The sequence below is a fragment of the Dasypus novemcinctus genome, chromosome 2 (genome assembly GCF_030445035.2).
Source record: "Dasypus novemcinctus isolate mDasNov1 chromosome 2, mDasNov1.1.hap2, whole genome shotgun sequence".
NCBI classification, from domain to species: Eukaryota; Metazoa; Chordata; class Mammalia; order Cingulata; family Dasypodidae; genus Dasypus; species Dasypus novemcinctus.
The window spans coordinates 41605445-41629880 of record NC_080674.1 but is presented as its reverse complement, the minus strand read 5'-3'; the positions used below and the strand labels follow the sequence as shown (position 1 = coordinate 41629880).

General features: G+C 45.3%; 1 protein-coding gene across 3 annotated transcripts in view; it reads right to left on the bottom strand.

Moving 5' to 3' along the window:
• The window catches only part of EGFLAM (EGF like, fibronectin type III and laminin G domains), a 193417-nt gene that overhangs the window by 14517 nt on the left and 154464 nt on the right, over positions 1 to 24436 (bottom strand). For 2 of the 3 annotated variants that reach the window (XM_058308035.2, XM_058308041.2), the window contains exons 14-19: positions 24174 to 24299; positions 22995 to 23238; positions 17177 to 17288; positions 12419 to 12535; positions 8360 to 8540; positions 2019 to 2097 (exon numbers count right to left, since the gene is read on the bottom strand). In XM_058308035.2, coding sequence (XP_058164018.1) covers positions 2019 to 2097; positions 8360 to 8540; positions 12419 to 12535; positions 17177 to 17288; positions 22995 to 23238; positions 24174 to 24299 — 859 coding nt within the window. Of the gene's footprint in view, positions 1 to 2018; positions 2098 to 7218; positions 7373 to 8359; positions 8541 to 12418; positions 12536 to 17176; positions 17289 to 22994; positions 23239 to 24173; positions 24300 to 24436 lie in introns of those variants that run through there. The other variant, XM_058308048.2, reaches the window with a different exon arrangement.

The following is a 24436-nucleotide window of genomic DNA, read 5'->3' as shown; positions in this document are numbered from 1 at the left end:
GGTGGGGACTTTGTCTAGGCTTCTGAGAGCCTGACTGAGACAGGAAGAGACAGGCCAAGTTTGCTTTCCCAGGTAGGGCCTCAGAGTGGTGAGGTTCACTACGGTGACTTCTCCACCAGCTCTCTGGGGGAGGGGCAGAGGAATCCAGCCCTGGCCCATTTCCCAGAGACCTGCTTTTCCTAATCTTTTCTTGAAGCTTCCTTCCTTTCCATCCACCTCATGCTTTGGGTATACCAATTGGTAGAAGACAATCATGGTGGTTCTACTTCTTTTGCCAGCGATTGGTGCAGAGGTGAGACTATGACCCACTATTAGTCAATGAGATAGAGGAGTTTTACCAGAAGGATTCTGGGAATGGCATTTTTTCTCTAAAAAGAGAGTCACATGAGAGGGGAAAAGTCTCTTCTTTACTTCTGCTGTGTATTTCCCTGTCTTTATAGATACCTTATGGGCGGCTGTCTTATGCCCATGAGGAAAGCGGCCCCTGGAGAATATGCTGAACATAACAAGAACAAAATACCGAAGAGACCTGGCTCTGATTATATGGTTGATTCTCAGAATGAATCAAGCCAGTCTAATTCCTGACTCCATGTTATATAATAAATGCCTTTCATGTTTAAGATATTTTGAACTGCATTTTCTGTTACTTGCAGCCAAAGTCACCTAACTGAAATAGACCCTGATCCTTGTAGTTGTAGTTTCATGCACATGCACGCATGCACACACACACACACACACACACACACGTCCTTGGAATCACTCTGGCTCTGGGTCCCATACCTCCTACTCTCACCATTCCTTCCTACTCCCCCCAAACCACCAGTGACGTCTCTCGAAGCACCAGGGCTGGTGAACTGGGCCACTTGTATGCGGTCACTCCCTTCTGGAGACTGAGTGTGATTCTGTCTTTGAGGGGCTGAGGAAGGAAAAGGATCTCTTCTGGCTGGGAATCCATTTGTCTAAGGCCTCATGCCAAAACAATATGGGCAAATAGAACGGGTGGAATAGAGAAATTAAAGAACTGTCTGCCTGGTGTATTTTCAGAGGGACAGCCAATGTTCTAGGAAAATTTCTCTTGTACACTCTTGTTCCTTGAAACGCCACCAAACTTCCTCCTAAGAACTGGATGCCTATAGCTTGAAGCTTTGCCTAAGAATGTTAAAAGTAGCAGTGAACCTAAAGAGGAAGGAAGATTCTAGAGACGATTCTGTTGGGGGCAGGGAAGGGGACGGCACACTATAAACTACACAGAACTAGGGAAAGGAAAAGATGGGGTGAAAGGACAAGCTGCAGGCACTAATGACAAGCTTTGGTGGGCTCAGGATTTCACCTAGGGCCAGACTTCCCTTTGTAGTGTCAACAGGCTACTCAAAACCAGCCCAGGGCTAGAGGCTTCTGCCACCAGGGACTGAAAAGTATGGCCATGACTTGGGCCATCCTCTTGAATCCAGCTGAAGGGAGCTGAGAAGCCCCTCACTGCACTGGCTAGAGTCTGAAGAGGACATTGGACCCTTGTTGCTGAAGATGAAAGGTAGGTACTGACTTGGCAGCAGATGGAACCATGCTGTTGGGGTACCACGGAACCCTCGTTCTGTGGGCTCCTGTCAGAGCTGCAGACTACCACATCAGAGGAGCACAGCACTAACTGCCCTGCTCAGGGATTCACAGTCATGACCCTGGCTTTGCACGTGTCCATTCTCACTGCTTCCCAGGGCCTGAATAATGGATCGTGGGGCTGGTCACGTCACTCTCTCCAGGCCCTTTCACCAGAAAACATTTTAAGTGTTTGTAACAGGGTTGTTTGGAAGGCTGTGTTTTTTAAGTTTAGCTTATTTGCTTTGTTTTGTTCCAGTTTCTGTTTATTTTGTATGTTGTTTTTTTTCCCCCCCTGAGGCCTGGCTAAACTGCCTTCTTTTAAAATCATTTTCTGGCATGTAAGATAAAAAAAAAGCCCTCAGACAGATACTGAGAAATTTACCCCCAGGGAGAAAAGGAGGGTGCTTGCTGAAGCTTGTTACCTTTTGAGGATATCTGGGTTGTCATATGTCAAGTAACTTCGGCCGATAAACTGCGGGATCTTGATAGCTTCCATGATTACTGGGACAGAACAGAAAATGGAGGTTACACGGCATGTGATTCCCTTGACCCAGGATTTACCACGTGACAGGAAAATACAAAGAAAGCCAGCTGCTGGAAATACAGAGTTGACAACTTGTTGGCTTGTTCCTTTGGCTTCACAAGCCCTTGGCCAGGTTCAGAGCCACCAGGCCTGATGGCCTGAAGTTGGCTTCTCCCTGCTGTCCCCTCCTTATGGGCTGGTGGGCCACCCTTATTGGCCTCAGCACTACTGAGGGGCCTTGCAATATGTTGAAATCCAAACTGCTTGTGATTATGCTTGGAAGCCAAAGAGCAGGTCTTGGGCCATGGGGTAGGGGGCATCTGGGGATAACCTCAGATGTTCTCCAAGAGGCAGAGAAAAGGATTTCTTTTATTTTTTAATTTATTTTTTTATTTTTTTAAGGAGACACCAGGAATTGAACCTTGGGACTTTGTACATGGGAAGCAGGCACTCAACCACTGAGCTCCACCAGGATTTCTTTATTTGAAGCTAATCTGCTCCTTCAACCATGACCTCCAAGACTAGTGAAGTGTGATGGTTGACAGCTCGGCTCTTGCCTTCACAAAGCTCTACCTTCAATATCGTATTTCCTAAGATCATCATCACAATCTCAAGAAAGAAGTAAGGATAGTAGGTTGAGGGAAAGGTTGGTTATTCCCATTTTACAGAAGAGGAAAGTAAGGCACAGAATGCATCAAAGATTGCCAAGCAGCTGAAAGAGTGGCACACTGGGACCCAGACTGGTAATCCTTATTTTGGTCCCCTGCCCACTCTTTGCTTTCCAATAGTTTAGAAATGTATTTCCTTCTTCTCAACTGCTCATCACTGTTTTCCTCAAGAATCACCTTTAAAATATAGGTTAACTAGCTGTGTCACAGTTTGGGAGTAAGAGTAGAGGACTTCTACTAAAGAGTTAACAACAAATCCATCAATACAGGCCCCCAAATACAAACGCCTACATTGGCAGGTCACCTATGGCATGCTCCCAAAAGAGAAAAGGAGGAAGAGAGGGAGGAAAAGAAAAAGAAAGAAGAGAAAAATTTAAAAGGTAATTTTTTAGATAACTTTCCAAAAACTTGCTTTACTGCCCTCTGAAACAGAATCGTCCTGGTCAAGGGTCTGCAGGCTTAGAGGAGCTATTAGGACAGAAATGGGAGATTCTTGCATCTGACAATTCTAGGCTGCCCTACCAGTCACTATCCATTCTGGTTAAAGAAAGCAGGCAAAAGAAAAAGGGAAAAAAGGAAGGGAAGTAGAGAGAGGGAAAAAAGAGAGGAACACAAAATGGCAAGAGAATGGGGGGAAAGGAGCTGAGCAGAAATAGGAGTAGAAAGTGTGAAAAAGATGGGGAAAGCTGGAGCAAGAAGAGGAGAAAAGAAAATGCCGAGGAAGAAAAGGTGGCGAGAGGGAAGCAGATGTGGTTCAAGCAATTGGGCTCCTGTCTACCATATAGGAGGTCCAGGGTTTGATACCCAGGGCCTCCTGGTGAAGGCCAGCTGGCCCATGTGGCAAGTTGGCCCACGCGGAGTGCTGGCCCATGCAGAGAGCTGGCACAGAAAGATGATGCAACAAAAAGAGACAGAAGAGAGATAATAAAAGACCCAGCAGACTAGGGAGCTAAGGTGGCGCAAGAGAATGATCATCTCTCTCCCACTCTGGAATGTTCCAGGATGGGTTCCTGGAGCTGCCTAATGAGAATACAAGCAGACACAGAAGAACACACAGCGAATGGACACAGAGCAGACAATGGAGCGAGGGGAGAGAAATAAATAAATCATTTTTTTTAAAAAAGGTGGAGAGGTGGCCTCTGGGCAAGGAAAGCAGAGAAGAGAAAACAGGGGGAGAAGGAACCTGAACCCACCGGAATAGAAATAGAAATGAGAAGAACGGAATGGAGTAGGGGAAGGGAAATGCAAGTGGAAAAATGGAAGAGGTGCAAAGTAGCTGGGATGGCAGGCCTCTAGTTTCTGGACTCTGGTGCTGACAGAAGAGAAGGAGAGAGAATACCCAAGCTGATGGACAAGTCCTTCCCAGAGAGGGTTTGGCTCACGCCCAGGGTGAGAGGTACAGCCAAGGCCCATCCCTGCTGTTACTGACCATGGATGCTGGGCCTGTGGCCAATGGCCACAGTTGCCCGGGACTCCTTGAAATGGTCAGGACGTACGTGTTACACAGAGGGTCTGTCTGAGCTCAGGCTCTTCCCAGCACGAGGAGACAAGTGTGTTCTCAGGGCCGGAGCTTCCACAGGGAGGACTCCCCCACCTGGCTAGGGAAGCCCGTGCTCCCACTCCATTTACCCCGGCTAACCCTCTGCATGGGCTGGCTCCCGCGGTGCGCCCACAGCCTGGCCAGAGCCTGCCCCGGCAGGCCCTGGCACCAGGCCAGAGTGCTTTCATCGTCTCTCCTAGGGCTTACTGTACTTACTATTGAGGCAGTAGTTCCCACACTCTGCCCGGTGCCAGCATGAAACAGAACAGGGAGAGTCAGAATTTCACAGTCGTCGTAATATCCCAATTATTTTGGTTGCCGCTCACTTGAAAATGGCCTTGTTTGCCTCACAAAGCCCTGCTGGGGGCCCAGCATCTCTTCTTAGGGAATGTGGTTAGAGGAACCACTGGAAATCTTTGCCCAGCAGACACTGGGCACGATTAACCCCTGGCTACCCTGCCACCCCTTGGTCATCTCTGCTTAATGGTGGCGGTGGGCTGGCCTGAGAAGATGTTGCTAAAAAGTTGTCTGACACTCCTGAGGTTCCCCTGACCTTGGATTTACAATGCACATTTATTCTGAACCTCAAGTCTAAACCTGGAGAAACAGTTCTTTGCTAATTGTTACTTACCTTATCAAAGACTGTTGCTTTTCTTGGCTCTAGGCTGCATGTGAAAAAGGAATGATAAGCCAGCCAGCTGCCTTTTTCCTCTCTGTAGTGGAAAATATCACCCTATTCTCCCTCCCTTGCTGGTTATTCCGTGATTAACAAAAGGCAAGGACACCCTCCAGAAATGTCACAAGTGAGTTAGCCTGTATGGATAAATAGAAACTCCATCCAAAAACCTCAGAGATGGCAGTGCCTATCTAGCCCTTTCTGGGAGCACCGTGGTTTGCTTAAGTATTGTACCTATCATCATATTTCCACCTAGCCCTTATACCCTACTTTTATCCTTGCTATCTCTTCTCTGGATATCTCCTTATGGATACATTTGTCAAAATGTGTTTTTACCACCCCTCCCATTTATATCCAAAAGCCTGTACCATCTGGTGACGCAAAAAACACCCCAATGAATAGCCGCCTCCAAGCCAGAAGCCAGGCCGCACAGGGAAAGCAAATTTTCCACCGGAGGAACTTGAAATTCCCAATAGGCTATAAAGGGTGGAAGGGAGAACTGGCTCTTTCATATAATCACAGGACCTCAGTGAAGGAAAGGACCATGAGGTGTTGTCTAGCTTTCCCACAGCCAGGCTCCTGCTCACCCGCATCCCTGCTGGCTGGCCAAGCAAACACGATGCCTGAGGAGAGCTCGCCAGGTCACAGCGCAGCATGCCCCACTGCTGGCCAATCCTACAGGCTACAGAGTTCCTTATTATATTAAGCCGAATCTGTAGCTACAAAGTAAAAAATCATGTATTTCCAACTCTTCAATAATTTGAAGACCCATATCCAGGTGAAACACCCTCAATGAAATTCCTGATGTATGCATGATTTTATGTTGTTTTAAGTTGTGTTTTTATATACTGAGTTTTCTTAACGTAAGGTCTGTATTTAATGAAACTAATTTTTTAGATACATTGGAACCAAAATAAATTTTAAAAATAACCCAAATCAGACCCAGCAAAATGATGTGAATGTGTGAAAAACAACTTAAAAGGTACTAAATGGTGCGTGTGTGGTAGATCTGCATTGATCAGACAAAATCCAATCTTTTAGTACTGTGCATCCTTGACAAACCAGGGCTCTGAAGCCAAGGCTTTGCGGCAATAGCTGTTTGTGTCCTCTATGCTCGAGGAGCGGTTCACCTACTACGGGGAAACACCCCCACCTAGTGGCTGGCAGGTGAGTCCACCTTCTCAGTAATGAGGAAGGCAAGGGAGGACCAGAGCTCAGCAGTTCCTTCCCAAGTGACCTGTCCACTACTGGTTGGCAGCGCCCCAGGGGAAAATGGCTGTATCCAGTACCGCCCTCTTGGATACTCAGAGCATAGCAAAGGCTCTGACAAGTTCTGCAGAAGAGAGAGATGTTTAACTTTGTTTACCCAGAGTTAACCACACTTATTTCACCATGGAACTCCCTTCCCAATTTTACCGTGTGTGCCTGTACATGTGTGTTTAACTTACTTAGCAGATAAAAGAGCCATGAGAGCACAAGACGGCCAAATTTTGAGGAGTGTAGAGAGAAGAAATCTCTAACAACAGCGAGTATTCTTTTGAGGAAGGAAGTCTTGTTGATATCCCTATGAAAAGGGAGCTAGGGAATGGGGTCAACATGGGTGCTAAGGTTTGAGGTGGAAGAAGATACCTAAAAGTGAGACCCCAAATGCAAGGCTCGGGGATCACTATAGACAAACCTTAAAAATTTCGGTGGGCACTTGAAGTCGTGGTTCCCCCTGTCCTGGTGGGTTCTTGAAGTTGAGACAGAAAGGCTCAATGTTTTGTAGCTGCTGCTCTACAGGGAGTCTCATTGAGCCTGAACCCATAGTTAAGAAGCTGTAACTGTGAGTACTTCATATCTGTTATGGCTAACATTCTGCAGTAGGAGATGAGGGTTAAGAAGATGACAAAATATCCTCTCCTCCTTGCTTTAATTCCCAAAGCTAATGTTCATTTAAGCCCAGACTTTCTATATTGACCATTAGTGACAGAGTATAAAGGCAGAAGCAAGCTTGCACTGCCTATGGTAAAACTGGAGACAGAGGAAATTCAAACAGTGCTGTGTGAAATGCAAATCCAATTTCTGAACTAATGGTCCACCCTCAAACTAAATCTCTGGAAGTACAACCTATTAAATGAACATATAGGTATGTTAGATAATTTACACATGGATCACATTCTCCTCTGGGATGTGTCATTAAGATGAGCTATGTTTAAAAACATATGTTATATGATTTGCCAAGTAGGTTTCAAGATCCATTTAAATATAAGAAAGAGTACTCAGTCTTCAAATGAACAAATTGGCATCTTTCCCATTTTCCAACTTCTCCCGCCATTCCACATATCAAAATAGCTATGTGTACTTTGCCGACAGTTTTCTTCTAAGCCCTGGAAACAAAAAGGAGAGAGTTTGGGCTCACTGCCTTATTTCCTTCAGGATTGCTTGCCTTTTGTTATTCGTTCCTGGGCTGCTAAGCCCATGCTGACATTCCAGAGACAAGAAGGTGGAAGGACGATGGCCATTTGTAGGTAGGTCTATTGCAGACACCATGGCCACGGCCTCTGCATCCCTTCAGGAGGCGAGTAAACCTCAGTCTGGCAGGAACTTGTGCCTAGCACCTGCCTTGGCTCTCTGACAAGGGCAAGGTGGGAGCCAAGTAGCCCCTAAGCACCTGCTAATGGAGTTATTTTCTCATCAATAATCATAATGGCTAGTATTGGTTGAGTACTTACCAGGCATCTTCTAAATGCTTTATGCGCCTCGTTGAATCAACACTGCAACCCTCAGAGTTAGACATGATTGCTATGATTATTCCCATTTTACTGATGAGGAAGTTGAGGCACAGAGGGGTTAGGGAGCGTGAAAAATAGTACTCTTTAGAAGGTCATTCATACTTCAGTTTGGAGCAACTAATGCATAATTGGTATTTTTCTGTATTTGGGCAAGGTTTCTCTTATAGTACTCTGGGGCAAGGTGACCTTCAAAACCCTTAAGAGCCTATAAAGTGCAGGTATTCACCAACCAGGATGGGTGCTGACAGTGGCTCAGGTGTGGGATCCTGGAGACCCCGTGCTATATTATGAGTTAAGCTCTTGGTTCCTAGATCATAAGGGCAGCCTCAGGGAAGAAACCAGGACAGGGGAGTACATTTAGGGTTGGAAAAGCTACCTACTGTAACAAAAGTATTTCGGTATTTCAATTCTTACCAAATAATTATAGCAATTTACATGTAAATGATTATCTAACAATTTATTGTAATTATTAACTGAAATGACCAGTATGACTGAACAGGTGTTTCTTTAGCACAGCGATCCCCCCGCAGCCCACCCAACCCCTACCCTCTGGAAGCAGTGCCTGGAGACCCCCACCAGTACCTTTCTGGCAGTGCCGCCCCTCGAAGCCCAAGGGGCAGTCACACTCATAGCCCTCCTTCCTGGGCCGGCAGCTGCCCCCGTGGGTGCAGGGGGCCCCCACGCAAGGGTGTACCGCGTTCTCCACGTTCACGCCAGAGGTGAAGTCGTGCTTCACGTGGATGGTCCGGTCGTTCAGGATGATCTTGGGGAAAGAGAATATAAAGAGATTCAGGAATTCAGGAAACCTCTTTGCAGTCCTCTGATGCTTGCCCTGTACAACAGGCTACAAGACTTCAAACCTGAGCTACTCCGGGACTGAGGGAGATGGGGGTGAAATAGCCCAGTTCCTTCTTTTGTAGTCTTGTAAGAAGTGCAGGAAAGGAAGAGATTGCATCTGGGGCTTCAGGAGAATCAGAGGACAGGAAAGGGCTCCTCTGTTTCTAGAAGTGCTGGCCACTCAAGGAGATCATAACGAAGTCCCAGTAACCACAAGTTAGCCTGGGTTCGCACCCTGGCTGCACAGTAGAAATACCGTGGCCCAGGCCTTTCCCAGACCAATTAAGTCAGACTCTCTGAGGGTGGGGTCCAATCATCAGCAATTTTTCAAAGCTTCCCAGGCGATTCTAAGATGCAGCCCAGGTTGAGAAAGCAGGCTGGTTAAAGTTAAGGTGAAAACAAAGCTAAGTATTATGGAGGCAGACGTTAAAGGGCCTGCTGTGGTGGTAGTGCAATCAGAACAGCTTCCCTGGGCAAGTTCCTGTTATTGTGGCCACTTCTTGTGTCGTCTTCTAAGACCCCATCCACTGGGCCTCTGCAATTGTCCCACACTCCCTCCTGCTGCCACCTTCCCCAACACTCCAGACTTCCCATCCTCACCATATCGTCTGTCCCATAATTTTTGAAAAAGGGAAACTCAGTTCATGTCTTAGCACACTGAGCATATCCACAGAGCCAGGTGAGCTCCTTTGTCTTCACCCTTTTCCCTGCAATGTGGCTCTAGCAAAACTAATAAATTATAGTGAGGGGTTGCTGGGCTCCCCAGCCCCAAATAAATGGACCAACATTAGCAAACCTTGGTTCAGCTTGTGTATGTACCTTGAGCTGTTGGTGTTTGCATGTCCCTCGGGCCTTGCAGAACCAGGAGAAGGTGAGAGCACCCCCCGGGGAATCCGCACTGTGTAGGGGGTTATAACAGGTCAGCGATGGCCCTTCCTGACACTAATCCATGCTTTCTAAGGCTTGCTCAGCCCTTAGAGAACATTGGGAGAGATGGGAGAAAACACTTGCCCAGCCCTGGGTCGCCGCAGCTGCTGCTGGGGAATCCTTCTACAATCTCCCCTATCACGCTGTGGGTGAAGGACCGACAAACTGTAATATTTGCCTGGGACAAGCTAAAAATGGCACTGTCCACTGCAGGGTATGCACTGCCAATGATAGGCCCTGGAAGGGGGCGGCCTTTCGAAGGAAGTTAGTAGGAAAGAGCTGTGTGTGTTTCATGAAAGGGAGGTCAGAGTCAGAGACGGGCAAGGAGAAAGGTGAAGCCTCTTAGCATCTCCACGTCCTTCCTGTTGTTGACTGAATCCCGTTCCCCACAAGGACATGCTCAAGTCCTCACCCTCCACCCCCTGGATGTGAACCCATTTGTGATAGGATCTCGGAAGGTCCTACCAAGACGGGGCCAAACTGAATCAGGGTGGGCCTTAATCCACTCTGACTGGAAACCTTATAAGCAGAGGAAATTGGGCACAGGAATACGAGATGTAAGGAGACAGATGGCCATGTGACAGAGGTGGAGACTGAGTCACCACCAGAACTTCAGAGAAAGCATGATGGAGGCAACACCTTGATTTGGGGGTTCTAGCCTCCAAAACTGTGAGACAATAAATTCCTGTTGCTTCAGCCAACCAGACTGTGGTATTTGTCATAGAAGCTGTGGCAGTTTGAGATTAGTTATGAACCCCAAAAAGAGAGATTATGTTTGGAAACTGGTCTGTTTCTTTGGGTGTGATACCCTTTGAATGCATTAGATTCACCTGAGATGTCTTGATTAAATTACCTAAGATTAGGTCTTTGATTTGACCATGTCAATTGGGTGTGACTCAGGGTTGAGTCTCTGCCCCCTTGGTGGGCTGATATAAATGCACACACACTCAAGAAGACACATGGGAAGAAAGAGAGACCACAGATACAGCAGAGGAGAGAACGTTGATTCTGCCGCCCCAGGAAGAGAAATGAGCCGTTCACCTGATAGTTTGCAGCTGAGCAGCTGAGGAAGCCTGGAAAGAAACACACCCTGGGAAATGGACATGGCTCAACTGATAGGGCATCTGCCTACCATGGGAGGGTCCAGGGTTCGATATCCAGGGTCTCCTGGCCCATGCAGTGAGCTGGCCCACGGGCAGAGCTGCCGCATGCAAGGAGTGCCATGCCATGCAGGGGCACCCCCACGTGGGCGTGCCCCACGCATAAGGAGTGTGTCCTGCAAGGAGAGCTGCCCCGTATGAAAAAAAAAAGCTCAGCCCACCAAGGAGTGGTGCTGCACACACAGAGAGCTGACCCAGCAAGATGACGCAACAAAAGAGATGCACTTTCCCAGTGCCACTGAGGGTGCAAGGAGACACAGAAGAACACACAGGGAGTGGACCCAGAGAGTAGACAGTGGGGGTAGGGGGGCAGAATGGGAGAAAAATAAATCTTAAAAAAAAAAAATATGCTCTATGCCAGACTGATCTAGGGAACCCTGAGAAAAGAGTCCTATGCCAGCATACAGCTGAGATCAGAAGAAGCTTGACCCACAGAGTTTTAAGAGGAAAAAGGAAGGAGAGACCAGGCAGAGGTTGCCCGTCATCTTGCTTCAACACGTGGCAACAGACTTTGGTGAGAAAGCAGCCTTGAGGTGGACTCTTTAGGGCCTTGTAACTGTAAGCTTTTAGTACCATTTATAAAAGCCAAGAGATTTCTGGTACTTTGCATCAGCACCCCTTTGGCTGACTAATACAGAAGCTCTGCCAAAATAAGATAATTCATAAGCATTTGTTTCAAAGACATGATGAAACATGACCAGCCCCACTCATGGGAAGGCACTGGTGTCATGGACATGATGTTTCAGCAACAAAGAGATCACATCAGCACCAGCAGATGTTGATGGGCACCAACTCTGAGCCTGGGATTCAAGATGAGAAAGACACAGTCCGAGGGGCCCCACCCACAGCCCCAATGTGCAAACCATGACAAGACCTCCTTTCAACTGTCCCTACTTCCTCTTCACATAGGGGTCTGAAAAGGATCAGTAGCCCACATGCTACCATTGGTCACTTAAGGAAAACAGGATGAGGCTACATCAGGGACCTGGATATGCTTTTTTTCAGATACTTTTTCTTCCAGTGTTTGGTGTTCCTAGAAATCTGGGCTGGTGAGCTAATCCTACACGCCTGTTGCTCACACAGCAAATTCCTCCCACAGAGAGATTGTGTGGAGTCCCACGGGAAGGAATAAGAGACAAGCATGAGTGAGGTCAGTGCTCTGTAGGTTTTTGCTAGCTGAGTGGGTTTTATTTTCCTGAACTTTCTATGGAAGGATCTGTGCTCTTAAGAAACATGTTGCATGATTGATGAGCAACAACTGCTAAAGCATGGGAATGGGGGAGGGGCATGAGAGTTGGTTCTTGTCTCTTGAGCAAACTGCACAGAAACCCCAAGGAGAAGTACAGACCCAAGAGTTGCCATTAGACTCCATTCACCTCCTTCCCTCTTGTAGAACCTGCCAACCTGATACCATTGCCCACCACAGCACACCCAGGATATTTTTGTAGGTTTGCTGAGAAAGTTCATATTTCTCAAGGGGCACTCATGGAATGTCTGCTGGGCATAGGTCCAGGAACAGATGTTAGAAGAAAGCAGGATTAGAAAGCTATATTGTGGGCATTAAAACAAAACAGAACCTTAACAAATTTTGAACTCTCTCAAAGTTTCATTTTTTGGGTGTAGCTGATTACACGGATCATAATCCTCTGGTTCCATTGTCCTATACGAAAACAGCAGTCAGAGTCATACAGCAAACAGGAGAAAGTCGAGCCTGTACCTTCTGGATACTCCCGCTAAACGGCTTGAGGATGCCTGAGTTCTTCTTCACATCATCATAATTGGGAACTCCACCAATAAATATGTCTGTGTTGCATTTAATCTGCGTGAAGCCTCCCTGCCAACAGATTACAAACAGAACACGGTATGACTTTCATTTTGAATAGATTGTTAAGACTCTCATATGTGCCTTGCACCTTTTAGGGAACCAAATGGTAGAGACAGCATTAAAACCCAGACCAACAATCTGTCCACATATTGGCTTGACTTTCACGTCGTTTTGCATTGCTACTAACCACCTGTTGAATGTAAGAGACTCAGTTTCATTATCTGTAAAATGGGAATCAGAATATCTCCCTCAAAGTAATGTTCTGAGGATTGTAGGAGGCTGCACTGCCATTCCCTGGTCTTTGGTACCCTGTGCTGCAGCACCCCACCCTGTGGGAAGAGCTCTCCAACCTGCTGATCCTAAGTAGGGCCATATGACTTGCTTTGGTCAACAACACATGAGCAGAAGAGCCATGAATCACTTCTGGGCAGAAGTTTTCAGAGCTGGGGCATGGTTTGCCACGCCTTCTTCTCCCTTTGCCAAGATGAAGAGTCAAGGACTGTTCCTTCAGCCTGGCTCTCAGAGTAAAGCTGCAGCTAATCATTGGGGGACATGAGACATGAGTGAGAAATAAACCCTTGTTAAAGCTGCTGCTATGTTGGGGTTGCTGGTGGGTGACTGTCACCTCTCACCTCTCCTAGCTGCTGGAAGGAATGAAGGAGATACCACTTTGCACTCAGCTGGATGTGCAATCCAAGATGGCCAGCTACTGTTATATTCTGTAATGGTGAAGATGGAAGCTCTGGTAGGCCAAGAGAAAGGGAAAGGCATGGCAGATGAGGGGCATTTCTAATTATCGACCACACGTAACTGAGAAATTCTTCCACTTACTGCATTCTCAGGGAATTCCCCAATTTCAGTCCCCAAAGGCACCCCTTTCTTCTGGTTGTTTTAACACCCTAAACTCCAGGGGTGGCTGCACAACAAGAAGAGTTTAATGCATTCAAAAATGAGCCTTAAGCAGAAAAAGTGAAAAGATCATAAGATAACATACCGACATAAATGTAAATGTTCAGATCTCTGAGGATGAACACACTTTAGGTGATATAAATTATTTTCTTGGATTTATGGTAAAAGAAATACAAATAGCACCATTCAACCATTTCTTCAACAAATATGATGAGGCACCTACTATGTCCCTGATTCTGTGTTAAGTGTTGCCAAACAACAGTAAAGAAGAAAGAACTGTCCCCACTCTCAAGTGGTGTGTACAGGTAGAAAGCAAAGACAAGGAAGCAGGCACTTGTGGCTGTACATGGAGCTGTGGGTACAACTGAGTGGGAGTGTCTTACACTCTACCCTAGACACAGGGAGGAGGGGAAGTGGATAAGGAAGAGTTAGAATTGTAGACAGTGGAAGAAGTCAGGGTTTGGATGGAGTGTGGGTGTGAAGGCAAGGGCAGGGAGGGCCAGATCATGCAGAGCCTTAAAAGCCTAGTTTAGGAGTTTGGATTTTATCCAAAAAGTAATGTGTTTAAGGTAGGAGAAAGAAGAGTCAATCTGTGTGTTTGGATGGTGTAGCAGTTGATATTATTGATGAATTCCAAAAAGAAATATTGGATTAAGTTTGTAAACTGATCTTTTCCTCTGGGCATATTAGATTATATCAGAGTCACAGGTTTACTTGATTAAGTAATTATGTAAACCTCTTGTGCCAGTAGGGCGTTGAGTGCCCACCCTTTGGTGGGTGGGGACTCACAGATGAAAGGCATGGCAAAGGACAGAGTTAAGGGTTTTGATGTTGGAGTTTGATGCTGAAGCCTTACGCTAGAGCCCTGGAAGGTAAGCTCAGAGAGAAAGCCTGAGCCCAGGAAGAAGCAAGACCCTGGAAGGGAGGAACCCAGGAAGCCTGAACCCCTGCAGACGTCAGCAGCCATCTTGCCCCAACACGTGGAAATAGACTTTGGTGAAGGAAGTAACTTATGCTTTATGGCCTGGTATCTGTAAGCTCCTACCCCAAATAAATACCCTTTATAAAAACCAACCAATTTCTGGTATTTTGCATCAGCACCCCTTTGGCTGACTAGTACAGATGGTAACTGGCTGGAGGGAGGAGAATGGATTTGAGTCTGGTTTGGGGTGGAGGGGAGAGGCAACAGGAAGATCAGAGAGGAGGGTGCTCCATTTATCTAGGAGGGAGCTCACTGTGGCCTGGTCCTGAGAAGCCTCGGTTAATAAACTGAATTGCCATCAATCAATAGCCTTCAGACAGCTTCTTGTTTAACTGGAGGGCAGGGGTGCCTGTAAAGAAGCAGAAGGGTTTTCGGGAATTCTGATGGCCCAACAGAATACTGAAGCAGGCAAGAACTGTCACCCCAAAACCACAGGTATCTTCCTGTCTTGCCTTTGCTCTTATCTGAAAGTTAAAGTAAGATAATATGAGGAAAAGAGGAAGGTTGTACAGTTAAAGGGATTCCCGAGAAGCACTTTGAAAAGTGCTTTGCACTTTTTGATTTGAAAAGACTTTGCAGCAAGAATTACGGTTGTGTCCTGCAAATGGGGATGGGCCTGATGAGGTGCGAGCTGGTTCCTTGTGGCAGCTCATCAAAATCCTCCTGTTGAGAAGACGCATGGCTGCAGCTGCCACACCCATGTGGGACCACAAGAAAGAAGCAAACAGACCCCACCAAAGTGAGTCTGCCCAGAATTGAGGTGCTTTGAGTCTGGATCTACCACTTCTGTTTAGCTGGAAACAGCTTGAAAAGCTGAGCACACGTACAAGCTGGAGTTTTCTGAAGCTCCAAGAAGCACTGCCCATTTTCTAGCCCTGCTTAGCTAGACTTACCCCTGGGATGTGGGTACTTCTCAGTGCTGTCAACTGAGTGATCTGGGGATCAGGTTCAGTCTGGACACCACCTCTTAGGTGACTAGGTCCTGGGTTAGCCTCCAGAAGTGTCCCCTGGCCCCTCCCCCAGCCTGTCCCTATGAATCTGGTAGTGGGCAGCTGGGGTGGGGGGAGGCTTGATGAAGGCTCAACTTACAGAGATCAAGCATCAAGCCTTCCCACTCCTGGCTCACAGCAGCCCCAACGAAACCACCATCAAATGCATACATAGTAGCCACACCTTCCCACCTGTTTGCCTGTCTGTCCAGGTGGGTGTGTCTCCATCCAGCTCTGTCCAGCCAAACAGTTCAGAAAGTCAAAAGGCAGGGCATCAGCTCCACCATTTTGCCTTGTCTCATACCCGATGTGGAGGTAAAAGAACTCTGAGTTTCACCTTTGGGTTGCCTTTCACTCCAGGATCCTAATGATAACTACCGAGCCCTGAAGAGTTCCTGAGTTTTATAACCAAAGGCCTTATTGCGTCCATTACTCCCATCCTCAGCTCTAGTTCCTGTTGTACAGGTGGTTGTAAACAAGGCCTAGAGGGATGCAGAGATATTTCGAATCTACATGATTAAGTCAACATACCGCCAGGTCTACCCTTGTGAGCTTCTAATTCTGTCTTGGGCTAAAGCCAATTGTTAGTATTTTCTGGATTGTACCAGAAGTGACTCCCGTTCTCCCTCTAAAATCCCTGTCCCCTAACCATCTTTCTACCTTCCTTCCACAATTATATGTGGAGCACTTTCTTAGGTATAAGGGCACTGGTTTCTTGCAGCAGAGATTCAAGAGATTCTTCTCATTCTCAAGGAAGACCTAAGTTCTACAGAAGCCCCTACCACTGTTGTCCCTGGGCCTGGCTTCTGGGCATGTGAGTCCTTCTTCCTTCTTAGCCAAATATCTCCCCACCAAAGTTCTCTTTGCCTACCAATATATCTGTTTATCAGAACACCCAAATTCATCAATATGCTTTTAAATCTTGTGCAAGGCAATATGAGACAACTGGGAATTAAGATATTGGTAATCTAGGGTCCCTCAGTTTTTGGATACTGTACTTTCTCCCCTGTAGAACCCTGGTAAGTTATAATTTCTAAAGCAGAGCTCTCTTATGAACACTGTTTACCTTTGGACATGATATTGGAAATAAAATGATGGAGAAAGTTATAACCTTGTCTAGAAATTTTCTGTTCTTGATTCCAAAATAGCACTCTATTAAATAATAATAATAGGTAAAACTACATAGTGCTAATCATGTATAGGTACTGCTGCGTTCTAAACACACGATTATTAGAATTCTCACAACTCTGCGAGTAGGTACTATTATTATCATCACTATTCCCATTTTACAGATAAGAAAACACAGACTTAGAAGAGGTCAAATAAACAGTAGAAGTTCACACAACTGGTAAGTAGTGGAGCTAGGTTTTGAACCCAAGAAGGCTGGTTTCAGAGTCTGTGTTCTTGTCAGACATGTCCGATTCTGACCTCAGAATCTGTTTTTTTAACTATTACATTTTACTGCCTATCAAAACATAGGTAGGAGGTGGTGGTGGAAGTGAGGAGAGAGCAGACAATTTTGTAAGTGCTGTACCTGTATTAACTCACCTAGTTCTTAAAACAACCCTATGAGGCCAGTCTGTTATTATCATCATTTATAGTTGAGGTATAGAATGTTAACTAGCAATGCCCAGCGGGGAGCTGGGATTTCAACTCAGGAAGTCTGGCACTAGAGTCCAAGTGCATAATCACAATGCCATACCACAGTAAGCAGAAAACAGTCACCCAGTTCACACTAAGCATCGAGAGCAAAGGGTGTGTCCTTCTTACCTCAGCCATTCCTTCCACCACCTTCTGCTCATCCACCTGTAAGATACCATTCTTCGCTGTGCGAGATACACGCAGCTCATGCCAGTGGCCTAGGGGGAGGGGATCTTCACTCCTGTTGAAGGAAAGAAACAGAGCATGGGTTAGAGTGGTAGATTGAATCATGTGCCCCAACAGAAGGCATATTCTTAATCTTAATTCATGTTGCTGTGGGTGTAAACCCATTTGTAAATAGGACCTGTGGAAATATTATTCTTTGTTAAGGTATGGCCGAATTGAATCAAGGTGGTTCCTAATTCATACTACTGGAGGCCTTATAAAAAGAGGAACTTCAGACACAGTCAGTGTGTAGAAACTAGAAACCAGGAGAAGAGAGAAGATGTAGAAGCCAGAAATGAGAAAAAGCTACAGGAGGAGAACAAGGACATCACTCTGTGATGGAGGCAGAGATGCAAGTCAAGGAATCCCAAGGATTGTTTCAAGATATCACCTGAATGCTACAGATTTTGAGAGAGAGAGAGCATGACCTTGCTAGTACCTTTATTTGGGACTTTCTGGCCTCTAAAACCATTATTCAATAAATTCTTGTTGTGTAAGCCAACCCGTTGTATGGTATATATTGTAGCAACCCTGGAAAACTAAGATAGCTTTTGGTACTGAGATTGGGATGCTGCTACTACAAATACATAAAAATCTGGAAGTGGCTTTGGAATTGGGTAATTGGCAGAGGCTGGAAAAATTGAGCATTACTTAATAGAAAAGACCTAGATTGCTATGAAGACCACTATGGAGAAAGCTTCTATCATCTCAGAGAACACATATATCATTGTTAGGAATTGAATCATATCCCTCACAAAATGTTTATTCTGGTCCCAGCCACCGGTCCTGTGGTGTGAACCGGTTTGTAAATAGGACCTTTTAAGATGTTATTAGTTAAGGTATGTCCAAACTGAAGAAAGGTGGACCGTAATCCAATATGGCTTAAGTCCTTATAAGCAAAGGAAATTAGACATGGAAGAGGAAGCCATGGGGAGCAGTCAGAAAGTGGGAGTCAATGGAACCCAGAAGAGAAAGGAGAAAACACCATCACATGTATTGCCATGTGGTGGAAAAGCCTAGGAACTCCAAATATTGCCAGTCAACCAGCAGATAACAACTTCAGGTGGAAGTAAGCCTCCTAGCCTCTGAAATCATGAGCCAGTGCATTTTTGTTGTTAAGCCAACCCATTGTATGGTGTTTATTTTAGCAGCCAGGAAACTAAAGCAATCATCATGATCTGAATGTTGGTAGAAATTTGGACATTAAAAGTGCCTCTGGAGGAAGAAAAGGGTAAATGTACTATTGTAAGAAAGGTGATATGTGTTATAAAGTAGCAGAGAACTTGGCAAAACTGTTCTGATCTCAGATGGTAGGTAGAACTTAAAAGTGATGAACTTGGATAATTAGTTGAGGTGATTGCCAAGCAAAGTGTGAAAGGTGCAGCCTGGTTACTCCTTGCTGCTTATAGCAAACTGAAAGAGGAAAGGGATAAACTGAACTGGTAAGCACAAAGGAACCAGCAATTGGTGATTTGAAAAATTCTCAGTCTATCCAGATAGCATGCTCTGAGACCAGGGCCAGAAGCAGCTATCTCAAGAAGTGAGTTTCCAGAGAATGAGGCCCTAGACAAGGGTTTGGCTGAACAGCTGTTTGCTAAGGAGATTAGGGATATGATTTGTAGACTCAGTCACCCATCTTAGAAGAAGTTAAGACTGGAAATGCATTTATTCAGGAGCTATCTGTGGGAGATCCTTTTGTCTGATGTCTTGGACACCATGACCTGTACCCAAAACCAATGAGCATTTGAGAATTTTAAATGAGCAGAGCAGAGCCAGCCACCTTGCACTGAAAGGAACAGAGATAGTATGAAATGAAAGAAAAATTACTTCAAAGACAGAACAATGGAAGCAGAGTTCTATAATTAAGGCCAGGAGAGAAAGCCTTTGGCCCTGGAGGTTGGAAGGGGTGGGCTTTCTGTCCTGATGTTCAAGGAAAGTATGGCCACCACTCCAATGCTCAGTGTGTTTTGAACCTATGTCCCTGCATTTAGGGAGACCTTGGCCAACACCCCAGTGCTTAGAGAATGTGGGTCTGTGCCCCCATATTCAGGAAAAGCATGGCCTCCACCCCAGTGCCTGGAAAGGGTGGAAGACAAAGCATCATTTGAGGAAATGACTCTCGGACCTTGGAATCTAGTGGAGTTTGCCCTGCTGGGTTTCAGACTTGCATGGGACCCATGGCCTTGTTTCCTTTCAAAGTCTCCCTTCTGTAATAGTAATGTCTCTCTATGCCTGCCCCAACTTTGTATTTTGGAAACAAATCACTCACTTGTTTTTTAGGTTTCCCAGGTTGAACGATGGAGAGGACTTTTGCCCAGGATAGACCACTCCTATAACTTTTTGATGAGACTTTCAGCTTAAAGTTGCTACTGAAAGAGCTTAAAGCCTTTGGGATGTTGGGAAGGGATGAATGTATTTTGCGTGTGGAAAGAACATATCATTTTGGGGTCCAGAGGGCAGATTGTGGTAGATTGAATCATGTACCCTAACAAAAGACATGCTTTACTTTTAATCCTTTTTTCTATGGGTGTGTGCCCATTTGTTAACAGGACCTCTTGGAGATGTTATTAGTTAAGGTGTGTCCAAATTGAATCAGGGTGGTGCTTAGTTCATATTACTGGGAGGCCTTATAAAGAGAGGAAATTTGGGTGCAATTACTTGGTAGAAACCAGAAACCAAAGAAGTAAGGAAATATAGAATCCAAAAGTCAGAGGAGGAGACCAAGGACATTGCTGTGCAATGGGAGCAAAGATGCAAGTCAAGGGACCCCAAGAATTGTGGTGAGCCATCACCTGAATGCTATAGACTCTAAAAGAAAGCATGGCCTTGCCAACACTTTGATTTGAGACTTCTGGCTTCTAAAACCATGAACCAATAAATTATTGTTTAAGCCAACCCCGTGTGTGGTATTAGTCATTGCAGCCCTGGCAAACTAAGACCCTTAGCATCATTGATGTTATGGATAATATTCATCAATCTAGTGCCATTGAAATGGATAATAATCTTAGATACCTCAATCTATCCTGTAAAAAAGAAAACAATAATTCCTGCTTAATAACAATAACAGTACTAGCTACCATATATTGGACCCCTTCATTCTAAGAGCATTGCATTTATTTTCTTTATTCCTTACAACAAGCCTGAAGACTACAATGTGTTTTCTAGATGATGGGTGACTTGAGGACAAAATGTGACAATTGTGTGATGTCTAGGGCATCCTTTGACATGCATGAAAATATAAGCTGGACTGATGGATGGCTAGAGGAATGGAAGGATGGATAGACATGCGATAATGCAAAATTATCACATTTGCGTGATGTTACTTTTTAGTAAGGTGAGGTCTGTAGGAAGAGTGTAATTATTGCATTTGCATTTCTAGCAATGCATGAGGTTCTGGCCATCACTGAACCTCCCAATACTTTGGTCCTGAGCCATCTTTAGAAAACCATCAGGAACACCAGTGGACATGATTATTGAAAGGTCACTACCCCCCATCACTTGAAATTTTGCTCTGGCAAATGCTTTTGTGATTTGTCCTTAGCAATTAGAATTTAATCACCTCGGCTAAATCAATATGCAATAAAGCAACACGCTGCACTCTTTAAGTGGTCTGTCTCCATAATAACGAACAGCGCTGTAGTCGTGTTCTTTTCCTGCAGAGGTCATTCTCTGTTGATACATGGCCTTCCTCAGCATAATCATATTGATTGTGGCCATCCAGAGCTCATTTCATTTGTCTCAATGTTTGAATCAAGCTCACAATAAATTTGACCACTTTATCCTTTTCTAAAGTTAAAACGATTATGCCAATTCCACAACTTCCCATGGTTCAGGCTTTCACTTAATTTTCTTAATTAAGCAGGAAGTCTTTGAAATGGTTTTCAAAGTAAAGCGCTTCCAAAGGGCATCCAAAACGCCAACAATGATCACTGTGTCAGGCTTCCATTTGAGAAGGGATGGGACAAGGGAACAGATGGTTGTTTGTTCCTTGGAAACTCGGAGAGCTTGGTTCCTTTCAATCACACCGAACACTTAAAAATACTTTCCCCAGTAGCCTTTCCTAATCAACAGCGGAATAATAACTTATGTTTTGTTTTTTAAGATTTTAAAACATCTATTGTCAAAAAGTAGGGGCTGAGTTATCACATAGAAATACTAGACTTCTGAGGGTCCTGTGTGTCTGTGACCCCATAGCTTGAGCTGCCACTGCCGAGATGCAGGTTGGAGAGGCAATCTGTTTAGGAAGAGGGCCGAATAGTCCCGACTCTTCTCCTGCCTCTTTCAGGTCATGCATTTTTCAGGAAGAAGTGACTTGAAAGTACAAGGTGATAATCAAGGTGTCTTCCCTTTTCAACTTGACATATAGTTCTATGTGGATTGCTTAGGCTGTTTTACATAATCATATGTAAATTGAATCAATTAAATACCCACCAAAGTCATCTTGGGATACAGAATGTTTCTACATAAGCAGAGATGCAAAAATATTTGTCTGTTCCCCCAAGGTGGAAGGTGTTACTAATGTGTAGGAATGCAGCCACAGGAAAAAAACACAAACCATCCTTTCTAACAATTGTTGAAACCTAATGTAGTGAGTATTTCCCATCAGTTGTGAGAAATGATCAGCAGTTAAGGGCAATGTACAGTCATCACATCTCACCCACATAGTCTTTTTACAAATGACAGTATAGCAATAGGAATAGTGATTCAATAGAGCCTGAAATTTCCTTACAAGCAAAGCAAACTAATTTCCTGCTGCAGGGCACCATTGAAAAAAACATCCTAGTTCAGTTTCAAGAGAGATGAATTAGACATATGCATGGATAAGAAGCACGTCTGCAGGAGATTCATGGGCCCCGGGCTGGAACCACCAAGAGGGAGATACAAACAAATAAAAAAAGAAACATCTGCACCTACCAACCTCAGGCTCCAGCGGACTCAAAAAGATTCTCCCTAGGAGCAACTGATCTCTAAGTAACTTACTAGTATGAACTAGATTATATGAGAAAAGTTTTAACTACTCAGAACTAACTCTGCAAATGCCAGCAAGTACTTTAGAAGCACCTGTTTACTGACCTGATACTGAAAACACTCATCACATCCATTTGGCTGCCTCACACAGACTGGTCAGGAAGTGGGGGGTCTTTGCAATGGTGATAGTTCATTGTCAGATTCCTTTCTATGGAGTCCTGTGAGTAAGGGACCCTGTGCATGCACTATTGCTAAATAATTAGTTTCTGTCAATGAAATAGTGCAAGAGGGGCAGCAAAACTTAAAGTGAGGTCATCAAGGACAATGCTGTCCATTACCTATCTGTTAACATTTGTTTACTATTCGCCATATTTTGTTGAATACCCACCATGTGAAGCTCTGTGCAAGGTGCTGATGAATTACTACTTAACAAGTGTCTCCTGACAGCATTGCATGGCCTCCAGTAGAAATGAAGGCAGATTTCCTCCCACCTGAGGCAAACCCCTTTTCCATAGTTTGAAACAGAGGATTGCTACCTGCTGGAGAGTTATTTGGAAAGAAAAAAAAAAAAGAAACTCTGCAGGCAGGAGAAGGCTATTTCATCTGCTATGAATTAGGACAGGTTTCAGAAAAGATAACAGTATAGGGGAGCAGGAAGAGTGAGAGCGGCTAGATGGCAATTTGATACTTTTTTTGCAAAGTTGCTGCTGATTGGATTTGGGGGCGAGGGGGTCTGAGAAGGTGTCAGCATTACCTGAGAACACCTGTTCCGGAGCCACAGTCAAAGCGGAACTCCACGTGGCCCCCTGCCATGTTGATGGCCAGGAAGTCTCTGCTGTCCGTGTCATAGCTGTACAGGAGAACGCCGTCTCCCGAGTCTGGCCGAAATGTCATCTCAAGCTCCATGAAGGAAAGGTAATGCTGGGGATCCAGTGGCCAGGGAGTTGCCGCATACGACCTCAGGGACTCTCTGAATTGTGGAATGGCCAGGGTGAAAGCTGAAGAAACAAGCTGTTGTTAGCACTCTCGAGGCAGCAGAAAATTGGCTATTTGTTCATCCACAGCCGTGTTCTCTTCCTCCTGGGCACAGAGTTAAACTACATTTCCCAGCTGCCCTGCAGTCAGGTGGGTGGCAGGACCAAATGCTGGACAAAGGAATGTGGAGGAAAGTGCAATGCAGCAGCCCAGGTCTGATCCTAAAGCTTCTTTTCATCCCCCTCTGCCCTGTTGAGTGGATATAGGAATGAGCAGGGGATTATATGGCATTACACAAAAATATTTCCCCCAGGATGGTGGCTTCAATGTATGTAAATCTGCATTACCAGTGGAGGAATCTGACTAGGTTTGTGCTCTTAGCCCTAGTTTCCTTTTCTTTTGTTTTTAATCTCGGAATTCTGGAAAAGCAGAGGCATGATTAACCTTGTTTGGTTTTCCAAAATCTTTTAAGTTTCCAGTTGCTATGTGTGTGTTTACGGCGGGGGTGGAACAACTCAGCAGAACAGCACAAAGAAGAAAAATTGCACTTTTGTCCCACCACAATATTAATGCGTCTATGCATCTGTGTCTACCTTTCCAGTCTTTTCTCTGAACCTGTCAGATGTTCTAAATGCTTTAAATGCTTCCAATTCAGTCTGATACAAACCACACAAGCATGGGTGTTTTAAAGTTACTTGAGGACCAAGAGGGGCCCATGCTTGCCTTGCCTAGGTGTATCTTAAAATGAACCAATCTTTGGCTCCATCTTTGGAAGACCACTGAGGGATAGTTTGTAATCTTCAAGTGCACGTGATGAGCTTTTCCCGTCTCTCCTGATGAAGCAACACCGATCCCATCAAAGTGTGTGGGGCTCTGCTTAGAAGTAGACTGACAAAATTGTACATCAACCACGAATTAACACGCAGACACAAACTGTCATCAACGTGCTGCTTCTCACCGTCTTCACAGTGTCGACCTTTAAACCCAAGGGGACAGAGGCAGATGTAGGAGTCGGCGTTGATGATGGTGCAGGTGCCGCCATTGATGCACGAGGCCTCATCACAGATTCCACTGCTGCATTCCCCTAAACACAGAACAAGAAGGACAAATTTAGCGTGTGCGCCAGTCCAAGACGATGGCGCGGACCACTGCAGCAATTCGGGGTTTTAAATAAGTACAGCTCAGTTCCTCCTCCTGTTGATTTGAACCCTACCCACCTGC